Genomic DNA, 14,688 nt, shown 5'->3' on the forward strand with positions numbered 1-14,688 from the left:
ATAAACATGTAAATTCTCTCTGCCATGTATGAATAATCGTAAATTATAAAAACACTGAATTGCATTGTCTTTAATAAGAAGGAAACATACTCAATAAAGTCATTTTTTTTCTGTATTTGAATCAGTGATTTATCATTGTACATCGTGTTAAATAAAATATAGTGTTTGTGTGTCTGTTTATATATCTAAAAGAAACAATAAAAAAATTTGGGAAAGAATGTGTAATACATGATAAGTCTTTTTCCCCAAATCCTTTTAATTTGCCCCCTAATCTGTCAGTGGTATGTTTATGAGCTAAAACACAGAAATTTGGTTTATGATTCCTTATGGTGCAGATAGCCCATTATGTAGTCTTGCACTTAATCAAACAAAGCTTCCAGATTTAGTAAATAGCTGGTGTTGCAGGAACAGTTATGATTTTTTTTTTGCCCATCATCACAAAACACACAATTTGTTTCTAATGTAGATCCAACATGGTTATCCACAAATTTTGGGATTCTTACATGTATTGAATGCTCGGGAATTCATCGGGATCTAGGAGTTCACATTTCAAGAATTCAGTCACTGACACTTGATAATATAGGAACATCTCAACTGTTGGTAAGTAATGTGAATATTAATATATGATAATTTATATGCAGATGGATTTTTAATGTATAATATTTTTTTTTCTATATTACACAGGATAAAAACCTGTATTGTCACATGTTATAGTTAAATATAGATAGACGCGAGTTCATTGAACTGAGCTCCAAATGTTCCTTTGTGTGTATCCTTAAAAATTTCATTATATAGAATCAAAGTGTGCGTTATTACATGTTATGGTAAAGTACAGTTAGATACGAGTTCACTGAACTGAGCTTTAAACATTTCTTTGCACGTGTCCTTAAAATGTACTGTAGTTTTAAAACGTGTCGTACAAAAGATCTGTATATGAAGTATGAAGTCAAACTTGATGTTTTGTTTCATAAAACTTTCTTTTTAAAGGTATATTTTGAATACTACACATTTTTGAGTTTGTCCATTTATTCTTCATAAAATATTGAAAAGTCCCAAGTTTTTGATCTGTTGAAGTAAAATGAATGGACTAGAGCATTTTTTCAGCAACCTTTGTATGTAATTTGTGTGTGGTATCACCTACTGCAAGGTACTAGTCTCCTTGCATCATAATATTGGTTTGAAAAAATGTTTATGAATTTAATATATGTGTGTTTTAATTTGTGCAATTAAGTTTGTTTCTTATGATCTGACTGTTTTGTATTTCCTTAGTTTATTTCAATTTAATAAATACTGTAGAGCTCTTAGTTTTATCTTTTATGCTTTTTTCAAAAATAAAAATATTTGAGCTAATTTACAAAATTCTATGTGTAATTTGCTATTATTTGTTAAACTGCTTTACACTTGGATTCAAGTGAGAAAAAACCTTAAATCATTATACCAGCTCACAGAAACTAACAATGTTATGATAAGGGCAATTACAACTGTAGCTTTAAGTTTATAGTATGCAATGATTATGGTATTATGAGAGAAGTTATATATCAGTTACTCTTATAGATAAGCTTTTAATGTGTCATATCATCGATTGTGTAGTTTACTTAGTACTTTTAAGTACTAAGAGTGTAATAAAATGTAAATGTAGAATTAAAAAAAACAATCGATAATTGAAAAATTATTTAATATGTTTTTTGTGTAAAAGTTACATACAGCTACTAAATAAATAAACATGCGCATAAAAAAAATGCATTTAATGAAATAAATTTAAAATAAAGGGTGCAATATTACCATTATGTTTAGTGTATTTTGCCTTTACAGTAGTTAACCAAATTTTTATGGGGTTGGTTCTTTGGACCAGTTTTACATTGAAAGAGGAAATGTTGACTATAATTCAGAATTTATTGTTTTTCTGCATAAAATGTTGTAAGGTTTTTGTCAAGTGTAGTGTTGTATGCCAAAAAAACAGATGTAAAGAGTTGGAGTGCAAATTGATATTCATCTGAAAATTAAAATTCTTTTCTCCACTGTACAATATGCATATTGTATTTCCAATAAATTGTGAAACATCTGAAATACATATCAACAGTCTTTTCATATCACTTTATATTATATCCAGTATTTACATTCTTTTCTCATGAACCATTACTAAATCAGCAATGTGGTATGAAATGAATAGCTGATACTTCTAACATTGAATATGTAGTACCATGTTGAATAGCACTCTTTTCCACCCTCAGTAATACACATAGGGTTAAGGCAGGTATACAATGATATATTTACAACATGAAATTTGGGTTTTTAGGATTGCATGTTGCTCCTGGTGAAAAACTGTATGGAATGATGCTCCAGATATTGGTTACTTTTGGATCTCTTGCAGGGAACAATCAATGATGAACTACACACGTTTGATAATATTTATATCTGGTGAATTGCTTGGCATAGGAAGAGTTGTAATGTTATTATCTTCAAGCTATTTTTGTGACTTTGGTTGAATGAGCCATAAGCTCAGAGTTTCTGTGCATTATTGACAATATTCAGGAAATCTGCATAGAATTGGGAAATATAAAATATATAAAAATCTAAAAACCTGAAATGTGTTTTATTGGTAACTGACATCACTAGTTGCCAACATGTTTAGTTTAGATTGTAAAATTGTGTATCACTGACAGATTTTACATTATATGTCATCAGTCTAATTAGAAAATTCCATAATTAGATGTTGATAAACTTGTGTTTGTGACTTGCCACTCAAGCTAACAGTTTATTGATTTAACTGAAGTGATTCTTGGGTAAGTCTCAAACTTAACTCGTGTAATATAATGCTTAAAGTGTTAGTATATTGATGGTCATATTGTCAGTTATATCTTTCAATGATAGCTTAATAACTTGGTTTCAGTGTTGTAACTATGTTGAAATCACTTCTGCTATCAATATTTCTGGAGAATGTATGGGAAACCTTAAATTATATTTTAATGTAGTGATCATCTAAAAATGTATTGTTATAAATCAGATGTATTCCAAAACAAAGCTCTTACAACTTTACATGTCTTTCATCTTTTTATGTTTAGGCAGTAGTGTTTATAACTAAAGCTTTCATGTTCGTGAGGCAATAAACAGAACTTGGTGTGGCACAGACGTCAAAATAAACAAAGTGACGCCATAAGGTTGTGGTCTCATGATGATTTATAATGTGCTTAAATTGGCAAAAAAAGTATACAAGTAGACAATTTTTATACTTATTTTGGAAATCATTGGTTCATAAACAATGTTAAATGTCAAATTTGTATATGTTTTCCCTTCCCAGAATTAATGTTTATCAATGAATATGTCAAAAGCAGCACTCGACATTATTTACCAGAATCACTACAAAAAACATGAGAGTGTGGGGATTTACAGTAATTAGTAGAAATATTATGTTTTTCTATTTAAAAACATCTGTGATGACAAATGTTTTGCACTGAGCCACACTCTTAACCATATGTTAATAGCTCATTTAGATTATTGACAGTGGATGTTTATAGTTTTAAATGCAATGTTATAGTTATTGATTACCAACTTTATGCTAGAAGTTGTAAAAAAAATTGTAATTCTTAAGTCAATAAAATATTCTTGAATTTTGCTTATGGATTAAAGTGTAGGAACCTTGTCTTGTTTTGCATTAGTAATTGATGGATAATTTAAACAGAAAACCTTGCTCAAGAAATCTGATGTGGCCATTCTTCAGTATATCACCAGCTGCGATAATCTATCTGCTCATATGGTATCCATATCATAACTTAAATACATTCTGTATTTTATTTTTGGAATGCAGATGGTTCAATGAAAATTTCCTTAGAAGACAATTGCTGCAACTCAGTGCATCCAGTGGCTGAGAAATGTGCAAATCTGGATATGTTTGAAGGAATTCCATGTCTTAAAACACATGAAGGATATAATAGCATCTATGAATCACTCTGTTGTTGATATATGGTATTTTCTGGAGTGAAGAATAGCATTGAAGATAAGTTCTGATGGCAGTAGGGCACATGTGCATCTGTCTTGTAACAGTGATGACTCTTTGTTGTAGGTTATTCTCCAAACTTCTCAGCAAGGTACTAAAAAATTTGTTCTAGTGGATTAGGCTGTTAGATTGTATAGAAATTATGGTTTTCCAGTGTGAATAGAACTGCACCATTACTTTAAACTATGAACTAGAGTATTGTAATCCATCTGATTTCATGCTGACATTGGCTGCTTATTTATGCAATCTTGTACAAAATTTGGTTAATTCCCAGGATCCTTTCATTCATGGCATGGCTGTTGTTATTCTGTAGTCTTTACTGAGCTACACCTATATGTGTTCATATAGGTCAGTCTGTATTTATTGGGAGGTGTTTGCTTGTTGTTAGGTTGTGTATAAATATATTTTTGTCTAAGAATTTACTGTGTTTTTTCCTGTTTTAATACATTTTTTTTCACGATATGAATACTGTTGTTTTTAGTACAAAGTGTTGTCAATTAAAGGGGAAAAATTCACATTGTCATTTAATATTAAGGGACATTTTTATACTGAGTATTTTATACTGAGTAACACATAAATGAAATCAAATATGATGAAATGTTTTTACTTTGAAATATATTAGAAAACTGATCAAATGAACTATTTGTATAGAATTGACCACAGACTAATTTTTGTGAGGAAAAGGAAGTATTATACAGAAAAATTATAAAAAGTGACTTTTGGCACAGACACTTTCTTGTTTTTAAGAATGTAATAAAATGAATATGATTTTGTATTTAAAGTAGTAATTTTTAAAAATGTTTAATTTGTAAATTTTATTCTAACTTGCAGCTAGCCAGGGTAATGAGTAATGCAGGGTTTAATGATGTGATGGAAGCAACACTAAATCAAGTCAGAAAGCCTTCTTCTGATAGCTCAATGTAAGATTATTTTTGTGCTCTAAATTGTGTAACTACAGGTATGTTTTGTAATGAATAACTTTAGATGAATCTGTGTTTAAACATAATACATAAATCTTGTTTTATATTTTTGTTGAGTTTTTAACCTGCTCAATGCAGTCTCTAAATTTTGTTTTTCTTAGTTCACTGCATCAACTCGTAACTGGGTACTGTCTAGTAAATCTTTCCAAAGCATCATTGTCACATACTTATATGGCAGTGAAATGTTGTTCAGGTTAGTCTGACATCTTGAGGGAAACTGACACACAAAGAGTAGAAGTAATTGACTTACTGTATGGCAGTATATAGTAGAAAGTAGAAAGACAACACTACTTCAGATATTTACAATCCAGTGCTTCATGTAGGAATTTTAAAACTAAGAATCTATGTATCAGCTGCAGTGAACAGAAAGAAATTTAGAGACCATTTATGTACCAGGTTTTGCATATGTTCTGATTATTTGTAAGCCTATTACTATGTTTTAAGGACATAAAGTAATTGATATTTATTTAAAATAAAACTTTAATTTAAAAAAGTGAGTTATTGAATTAATTTTTATAGCATTTTAGAATCATGAACCAAAAGTAATACAAGTATATGCAAGGTGAGGTAAATTTGACTAATCCCTCTATCTTACTTAGAACATATTTTAATTTATAACTATTACTCTGAAACAATAAATAATTACATTGATATTTATTGTCTTCATAATATTTTCTTTAATGTTAACCATGTAATATGAACTCTACCAACAGTACAGTAACATATGACCCTCCCATTGTACTTGTATGTATAATGCACATTTTTGTAATTACTATGTGTTCGAAGAAAGATTGAGTCTCTAAACAGTTGCATTATAACTTCTATATGTAACTCAATATTCTTAGTGAACAGGAATGTTTTCTTCATGGTAAGCCTTTGTGGGTTTGTTTTATGTAGTTATCTTCTCTTTTTTTTTTTTTTGAGCCGTTAATATTAAATTTATTGTATGTGAGCCCACATGTTATTTTAACTTTTTTTTACTATACTGAAGTATTAAAGGTTGAAAAACATTGTAACTTTTAACAAAATGGTAAAAAAGATGGGCATTTGAGGTAAAAAAATTGAAAATTTAACATGTAAAAAAGTAATAAAACCTTGATGTATTTGCTGGTGTTTAGTGAAGTCAGTACCTTAACTTATAAATAAATTATGGTCATGAAATGATGACAAACTAGTTATTATCCAGTGCTTATACTTTGTAAAGCAGGGTAAAAGTTATGAGAAAACAGAAATCCTTTACTTCATGTTATAAGTTATACTTTGAATATTTCTGTTTCATAATGGAATGGGATAGACGTTAATTACATTGTATAAGTGTTAAGATTTTTGTTTATTAAACATTATGTTAGGGAAGAAAGGTGTGACTTTATTCGAGCAAAGTATGTAGAAAAGAAGTTTGCCATTAGAACATGTACAGATGAAAAAGATCTTAGAAATGATCTTGAAATTGCTGTTACGTCAAGACATTTGTATCAGCTTCTTCAAGCATTTGTTGAAGGAGCTGACCTTACATGGGTGCTTCCAAATAGTGTAAGTTGACTTGAGAAAATAGTTCCATGGTATTTGAAATGTTTGTTAAAGTTGGCCTTTTAGAAGTTACCTTTCTGTTATGTTTTAATATTTACATTCTCAATAAGTTTTAATTCCATCATTTGGATTAGTTCTTTCAGATCTTCAGATGTTATTTTGATTGTTTTAAATTATTTTACAATTACTTTAGTATTTACTATATCTTATATACTACAGGCATTTACAAAAGTGATTTTGAGTTTGAACATTAAGATTGGTTTTGTAACTTTTTTTTTTATTCTATGGAAACTTTGGTTCTGAAATTTCAGATATTTTATTTTGTGTAATATAGAATTGACTTCAATCTTTAATATTAGTCATTACATATTCTGGTTATTTGATTATTCAAATACTCCAAACCTTATTAAAACCCATTACATTATACAATTTTTTGCATTAATGAGAAAGGTTTTTGTTAATATTTGATTTTTATATCCTTGTTAATACCAGAAAAATCTTATCCAGCAAAAGTGTAACTTCTGCTTCTATTAATTGAATACATTTTTAATTTTCTTCTTCTTTATTTGGATAAAAAACATTGGAACAGTATAGTTTTTAATTCATGAAATAAAGGATGGGAGGGAAGCAGTGTGTAATACTTATTTTATATAACAAAAACTTTATTAGCCAAGCAGTAAGAACAAAATATATTTTGCTTGTCTAATTCTTTATATACCAAATTTTATTTCCAAATTTTGATGATAATTTTCATTGTGGATATTTTATATTTAGAAATATTTATTATATTATATTTTTAGTTTTAAGGACTGATTTTACTCTTCTTTAAAAAGTTGTTCATGATTTGAAAAAAAACAAAAAAAAAACCCACAAACTTCGAACCATCTTTAAGGTTGCAACTACACAGGTTAAAAGCTCTGATATTTTTGTGTGGTTATTTACTAGTCTAAATAGTGCTTAATTAAACTTTATTTCTTCTGACAAAGTCACATTAAAGGTATTTCCAACATAAAGTTTTGCTATTTTATAAATATAAAAGGAATTAAAGCATGAAGTTTAGTATTCTGAAGAAAAGGATATCCTTATTGTTGAACATTGTTACTAAACACAGGGAAGAAATTATGTCAGGTAAAAAAACATTCCATTTTACAAGTGACTTCCATTCATACACTGGTAATAATGAAATAGGTTTAAACAATGCCACCAGAAATATCACCACTACACAACAGTCCATTGCATGTTAATTAGGAACCTCCATTTTAATGTAAACAAGATAATTTACATTGATTTATGCTTGCAAAAGCTTAAACAATTCTTGTTTACAACTTTATAGTCAGGTTAACATGTTGTGAAGGAATACCATCTTTATATGGATTTGATGCCACTGGAATATGGCCCTATAGAGACAAAGCATAAAACTGTGCATTCAAGTCAACATAGATTTTTTTACAAAATACAAGTGTAAATGGGAATGTATTCTATATTATTTGCAGATGTAGCCATTGAACTTCATGCCTTGAATAACTCAAACAAGTATAAATAAATCATCATATGTGGAAATTTAATGGATTTTGTAAGGCACATGAAGAGAAAGGAGGGAAATCACTGATCTTGGTGATTTTGTCTAAAAACCTTTTTTTGAGTGTAAATTGCATTGCAGTTAAATATGATCATAGTTAAAATGTAGAATAACATCAATAGTGGAAGAAGGAGCTGTAAGCTTTAGGTACTTATCATTTTGTTATCAACAGATCATGAAATCCTTCTGTTTATATTACTAGTTTTTTTTAATTCTTATATTGTAATATTTAGAAGAAATTACTTGTTACTTTTATTTAACCCTACAATTCCAAAACCACAAATTACGAGTATATTTTGAATTTTTGTACCTCAGTTAACTTTCACCTTTCTACCCAAAACTTTTATTGAATCATACTGTCATGTGCCAATTTAAAGAGTCATTTTTAGTACCTATAAGTATTATAGGAACATTGTACATTTGAATGCAGTTGAACTAATTGTTTTAAGTACTACTAGATAAAAGTACAAACAGTTATATGTACTGTTTGAATTACTTAATAATCTGCTTATTCAACACAACTTTGTATAATAGTGTTTCTGTTACTGTGTCAACAGTTTTGTATTTTAAAACTCCTACGAAAAGTGGGGCCTAATAGGCCCCAGAGCAACTTGAAAGGTTATTAATATTAGGCTAATAATTTTGTATTTAAATGAAATTGCCATTTAAATCCATTAATGAATGGATTAACGAGATTCTCACTGTCCCTATCTACTATCTAGCAAAACCACAGCCAGGGGAACGGGCTTGGAGAAATCAGGACTAGAAACGTCTTTTCAGTAGGGAGTGTTAAAATGTTAAGTTATGGTAAATTTTACACATATATACACAAACATTTTCAGTTGGCAATGAGAAAACTTTAATAGTCAAATATTATGATAAGTTGCTGATAAATATACACCTAATTGCATGTGCCTGGGTACTATATTTGCTTAATTACAGTACAGTTTTTTTTTTGATAACTTAATTACTCATTTTCTTCTAAAAACAACACTCATTGATTTTAAAGTGAAACATTTTATAAAATACTCTTGATACATTTTGCAGTTTTTCCATATTCATTATAGACTTTTGTAATAAAAACAATCAGCATGAATCAGTCATAAATAGACCTTAAACATTTTTATTCAACCTTAATAATCAAGTCAGTTATAAATGAAGCAAAATTAAATGGCATATGTGTAATCGTATGATCCTGGCAGTTAATTACATTATGGTTACAATAATAGGTTAGTTATTTTAATTTGAGTATTTGATACTAGATTTCACTTTGGATTATAAGTTTTTACTGTATTTATGATTTTGTAACATACAGTGTTATTTACTGATTTATACAGAAAACATTTAATGAAAAAAAGCAGTCAAACATACCAGTAAAATATATACAAGAACTACTGATGATTAAACTTTTCCATCGTATGCATACAGTTTTTATACCATGATTTGCAAAATTTGTACATGATACCCCATCTATTTCTGCCTATTAAAAAATGTTCTTTCAGCCCTGTTATTCAGTTTTAATTAAATTCCCATTAAATGGCATGTTCATTCTGTGAAATCATGAAATTCATTGGTAATTATTAGCCTCAATGATCAAACCTTCCTTAAATAAAGGATGTATTTTAACCCTACTATGATTGCTGGGAAAATTTTCTAATACCAGTATGAAAATATGTGATTTTTATCTTGAGCTTATTAACACTTGAATTAAATACATTCAGAGTCCTGTATTATTTGTGAAAGTCTTAACAATTCATAATTTCATTTTTTAAATATTATTTCTTTCCAACAAATTATCAACTTAAGTTTCAAAAAGTCATCATTGACATTCTAGTGACTTTTATCACTATAAATACTTGACATCTTAGAAATAGTTTACCATCCTATTGATAATATATTACTGTTATTTCTCTTATTATTGTTATTAATGCATTTAACTTTTTTCTTAAAATTCTCTTATATTTTGAAGAAAATTATTTTAAATTTTGGTAATTTTTTGTTTGTATGTCTTCATAAATAACCTTCCACTTAAGCTGGTTGGCTCATAGTGACTGTAACAAGTGTTAAACCTTAAATTTATTCTATACTGTAACAAGTCTTAAACCTTAAATTTATTCTATACTGTAACAAGTCTTAAACCTTAAATTTATTCTATACTGTAACAAGTCTTAAACCTTAAATTTATTCTATACTGTAACAAGTCTTAAACCTTAAATTTATTCTATACTGTAACAAGTCTTAAACCTTAAATTTATTCTATACTGTAACAAGTCTTAAACCTTAAATTTATTCTATACTGTAACAAGTCTTAAACCTTAAATTATATTATATACTGTAACAAGTCTTAAACCTTAAATTATATTATATACTGTAACAAGTCTTAAACCTTAAATTTATTCTATACTGTAACAAAAATCTAGAAGATGAAATAATGTGTACAGTAATATTTATTTTGATGATGACCAAGCATGTAAAATTAAAACAAATTATTAATAATAATATAGACCTTAATATTTATATATTAGATGCCAAAAAGTTAAATATTGGTAATATAAACATGGAAAAAATATTATAGCATATTGTGTATCCATTATCTTGATTGATTTGTGACTTGAATTTTGAGCTCAAGGAAGCTTCTTTGTATTTAAGATCTGGAAAAGCATCAGCTGTTCCCAGAATTTCTGCTCAAAGAATATTTGTCTGACATGCTTTTCTAAGTAATGACCATCTATCACACTCATTATTTACTTCATTTGATTCAAAGACCTTGCATATCAATAAGTTTATCATGTAATACAAGAGATGTTTCACTAATGTAAAATACATTTCATATTTTACGAGTTATTCTGTAAATTGTATTGTATACTGTACATTTATCCCTTTCTTCCATATATTTGATGCTAATCATATTAACTCTTGTTTATGTAGCTTATCTAATCTTTGTACAGTTTTTATAGGTAAGCTTGTTTATTAAACAGCTAATTGTTGTTTTTTCTGTAAGGGATAACCCAAGACAAACTTACATTTGTCTTCCTGTTTAAAAGTAGTGTTACTTTTTTTCAATATATATTTAGTCTTCTTAACTGTATCTAAAATAAAACTGGTTGGGTAACCATTCAGTCTGAGCATATGTTGTAAATCACTCAGTTCTTTAAGCTTGCTTACTTTGAAATTACAATGTGATTGATCTAAAGTACTTGTCTTATGATTGCTTCTTTTTTGTATAAATAAAGTGATGGAACTCTGTGTAAGAAAGTTGGTTAATAAGAACATTGTTTTATTTTACACACTTGTTACAGATCTGCCTTGTGGATAAATCAAGAACATCTAGGAAATATTTCACTCATCCAAAACCTTCTTTTAGATTGATTTTTTTCTGCACCTTTTTCAAACTTTTGTAGATATTATTACAATTAATTATGTTTTGTAGCAAACATAATGATTTGCCATTTTGCATATAGTGTATGTTCTTTAGCTAGTTATAGAATTTACCAGAAATATTAGTTAAACATGGATAAATGTTTTACAAAATAAATGGCATTGTTGCTTTTCATCTTATAATATTTCAGAAAACAGGTGAAACTAGTCTACATGTTGCTGTTACTCAGGAAGATGGAACATCTCTCCATGTAGTTGATTTTCTTGTACAAAATAGGTGAGAGCCATTGTTGTGATACAGATAACACAGAAAGAAGTACTAAATAATTAGTTACAGACATGCAAAAATGTTTAAAAATATAAACATGTAAATTGTTGTAACAGGAGACATCAAGTTTTCAACTAAGGTTTGAAATCTGAGTAAGTCTGTTGTTGAAGGATCCAGATGTGAAGCAAAGGGAAATAATAATTATTTAAAGCATGATATGAAATGTATTTAAAATCCTTTTTTCATCATTTAATGCTTGTTTTAAGTACCCAATAAGGATCACTAGCTGTTTAAAGTCAAGTATCATATACTTATTAAAGTCAAAAAGTTGTTCAGTTACTTCATTATGTTTGTGCATGTATCTCTTATTAGTAAAACAGATACTTATTTTTCATGAGACTACTTGATTATACAGTCATTTCATCAAGAAGTTTAATCCTATTACATGTGATAATAATCCATTGTATTTACAAATAAAACATAATGAACATTCATATATAGACAGCTACATAAAAGGTTAGTTTTTGAAATTTGAAGATTGCATTGGATTAAAAGGTGTTCTATAATACATACGGTCAGCTCTTTTATATCAAAAACATGATAAAAACATTTTTTACCACAACATAGTTTTTTTGTTTATATTTCATTACAGTTGATGATATAAAAACATGAATTTGAATGTGTTAAATGTACTTTAGTGCAGTGTTAATTGACGAAAGAACAGATTCATGTTTATTGTTTACTATCATATATTACTTTAAAACAAAGTTTTATGATATAATTGTTATATTTATCTTAAATCTTTTTGTAAATTTTATTGGCAGTTTTATAATATTAGTGTTTTTTGGAATCAAGCAAATTTGTATGTGTTATACATAATATTTGTACAGAAATATCATTTAGAAAATATTACTTCAAAAGATGTTGTTAACACCCTATTTTCACCCTCATTTGATGTAATTAAACTGATATGGTTATAATTATTGACAGTGAAGTTCTTTTTATATATACATGTGTGTGTGTATAATATTTAACAGTCAAGCAAAATAAATCAAAAGGAAGGACTGTGTTAAAAACACCAAATCCAAACCACTGAGCAACAATAATTTTTGATTAACAAAAACAAGACCAAACAAAAATAGAAAAACCCTGCACGAATCAAAAGGTTCCCCACATGACAGGCTATAATGTGGGATATGAATAGTACCCTAGATTTTGGAGGTGACTGTGGAAATATAATTATTCATTATAATTCGTCAGTATAGACAGTTTAGATATTACATGCAAATTTCATATAACTGGTGTGTTAAAAGTCATATCAAAATCTCTTACTAACTTTATGAGAAACTAAAGTATCATTCAAAATGCTTCATTAATACTTTTTTTAGTATCAAAAGTTTTAAAATGGTACAGTTTTTGTTAGATTTCAATGTAAAGTTCTGTTGGTGTAAAAGTTAAAAGACAAAAGGTCTGAATTATGCAGTACCTGTTTTGATTTAATGTTTAGTACATGTACAGAAAAGTCATTGTTTTTATATATTTTGACATTAATAAGTGTAATAATATTCAAAATAATATAATTTAATTAAAAGTAAAGAACTTATAGAATGTTCAAAAGAAATGGCATTATCTGTATGAAATAGATGTTGTTAGGGTTCTGTTTTAAAAACCTACTATTTACTTATTTCATTAAAAAAATAATTCCCTTTCAATTATCACATAGGTTTTTGAATGGCCAGGTTTTATAATAATAGTATTGTAATTTTGAACCAATTCTCCATGGAAATATTGATACTATTATGTCAGTTATACTTGTATACTTCCTTTGTCATAGTAGTATACTAATAATATAGGCCCAGCATGGCCAGGTGGACTAAGGCATTCGACTTGTTATCTGAGGGTTGTGGTTTCAAATCCCAGTCACACCAAACATGCTTGCCCTTTCAGCTGTGGGGGCATTATGTGATGGTCAATCCCACTATTTTTTGGCAAAAAAGTTGCCCAAGAGTTGGCAGTGGGTGGTGATGACTAGCTGCCTTCCCTCTAGTCTCACACTGTTAAATTAGGGATGGCTAGTGCAGATACCCTTGCATAGCTTTGCATGAAGTTCAAAAACAAGCAAACAAATTAATAATATAGTAGTTGTTGCATTAGGCATAGATATCTGGTTACATCTTGTTATGTTTTTCAAGAGTCATAGTATGGATTAATTGAATTATTTTTAAGTGTGTAGTGTGTGTGTGTGAATTTTTATTTTTCAAATTTTGTTATGACAATTATTCATCAGAAAAGAAACAATGAATAGTTCTGAGTATAAAGAAATGTGTTTATATATGTGTATATATATAAAGTTAATAATTTTATTAAGAGAACTAGTTTAACTAAGTCTACTATGTTTATAAAATTCAATGTGAAGATTTAAGTTGAACGTTTATAAATTCATTGCAAGTTGTTGAGCCTTTAAGATTCTATATTAACTGTACTGACATTTGTTTTCACAGTTCCAGTATAGACAAACAGACCAAGCATGGCAATACACCCTTACATGTAAGCACTTTACAGAATCAAACTGAATGTATGAAATTACTTTTGAGATGTGGGGCCAATCCACAGATAGAAAACTCTGAGGGAAAAACTCCACTGGATATAGCCAGAGAAAAGAAATTTCACACTTGTGTAGAGCTGGTGAGTACATTTAAAACAAACATTTTTATGAAATTGAGATAAACAAAAGATACAACAATAAAATATTAAACTAGTATAATCACATTTTATACTATTTTCATATAAAGTTCTTGTACTTCTGGCTTCGTTGGATCTGAAGTGACAAAATCTCAGATAAAATAAAAGTTTTTATTATAATTTGCAGAGTAAAAGTTGTTTTTCTAACTTTATTGCCAAAATGTTTCCCACTAGATATGTTATTAGACTACTTGTACAATAATTTCATATTTTATTTATA

At 28.2% G+C, this 14,688-nt stretch overlaps 1 protein-coding gene across 1 annotated transcript in view; it reads left to right on the top strand.

The window, feature by feature from the left end:
• The window catches only part of LOC143253980 (arfGAP with SH3 domain, ANK repeat and PH domain-containing protein-like), a 52,979-nt gene that overhangs the window by 23,942 nt on the left and 14,349 nt on the right, over positions 1-14,688 (top strand). The window contains 5 exon segments of the mRNA XM_076508658.1: positions 467-600; positions 4,826-4,914; positions 6,324-6,504; positions 11,650-11,735; positions 14,228-14,411. Coding sequence (XP_076364773.1) covers positions 467-600; positions 4,826-4,914; positions 6,324-6,504; positions 11,650-11,735; positions 14,228-14,411 — 674 coding nt within the window.

Source organism: Tachypleus tridentatus, chromosome 6 (assembly GCF_004210375.1).
Source record: "Tachypleus tridentatus isolate NWPU-2018 chromosome 6, ASM421037v1, whole genome shotgun sequence".
Lineage (NCBI taxonomy): Eukaryota > Metazoa > Arthropoda > Merostomata > Xiphosura > Limulidae > Tachypleus > Tachypleus tridentatus.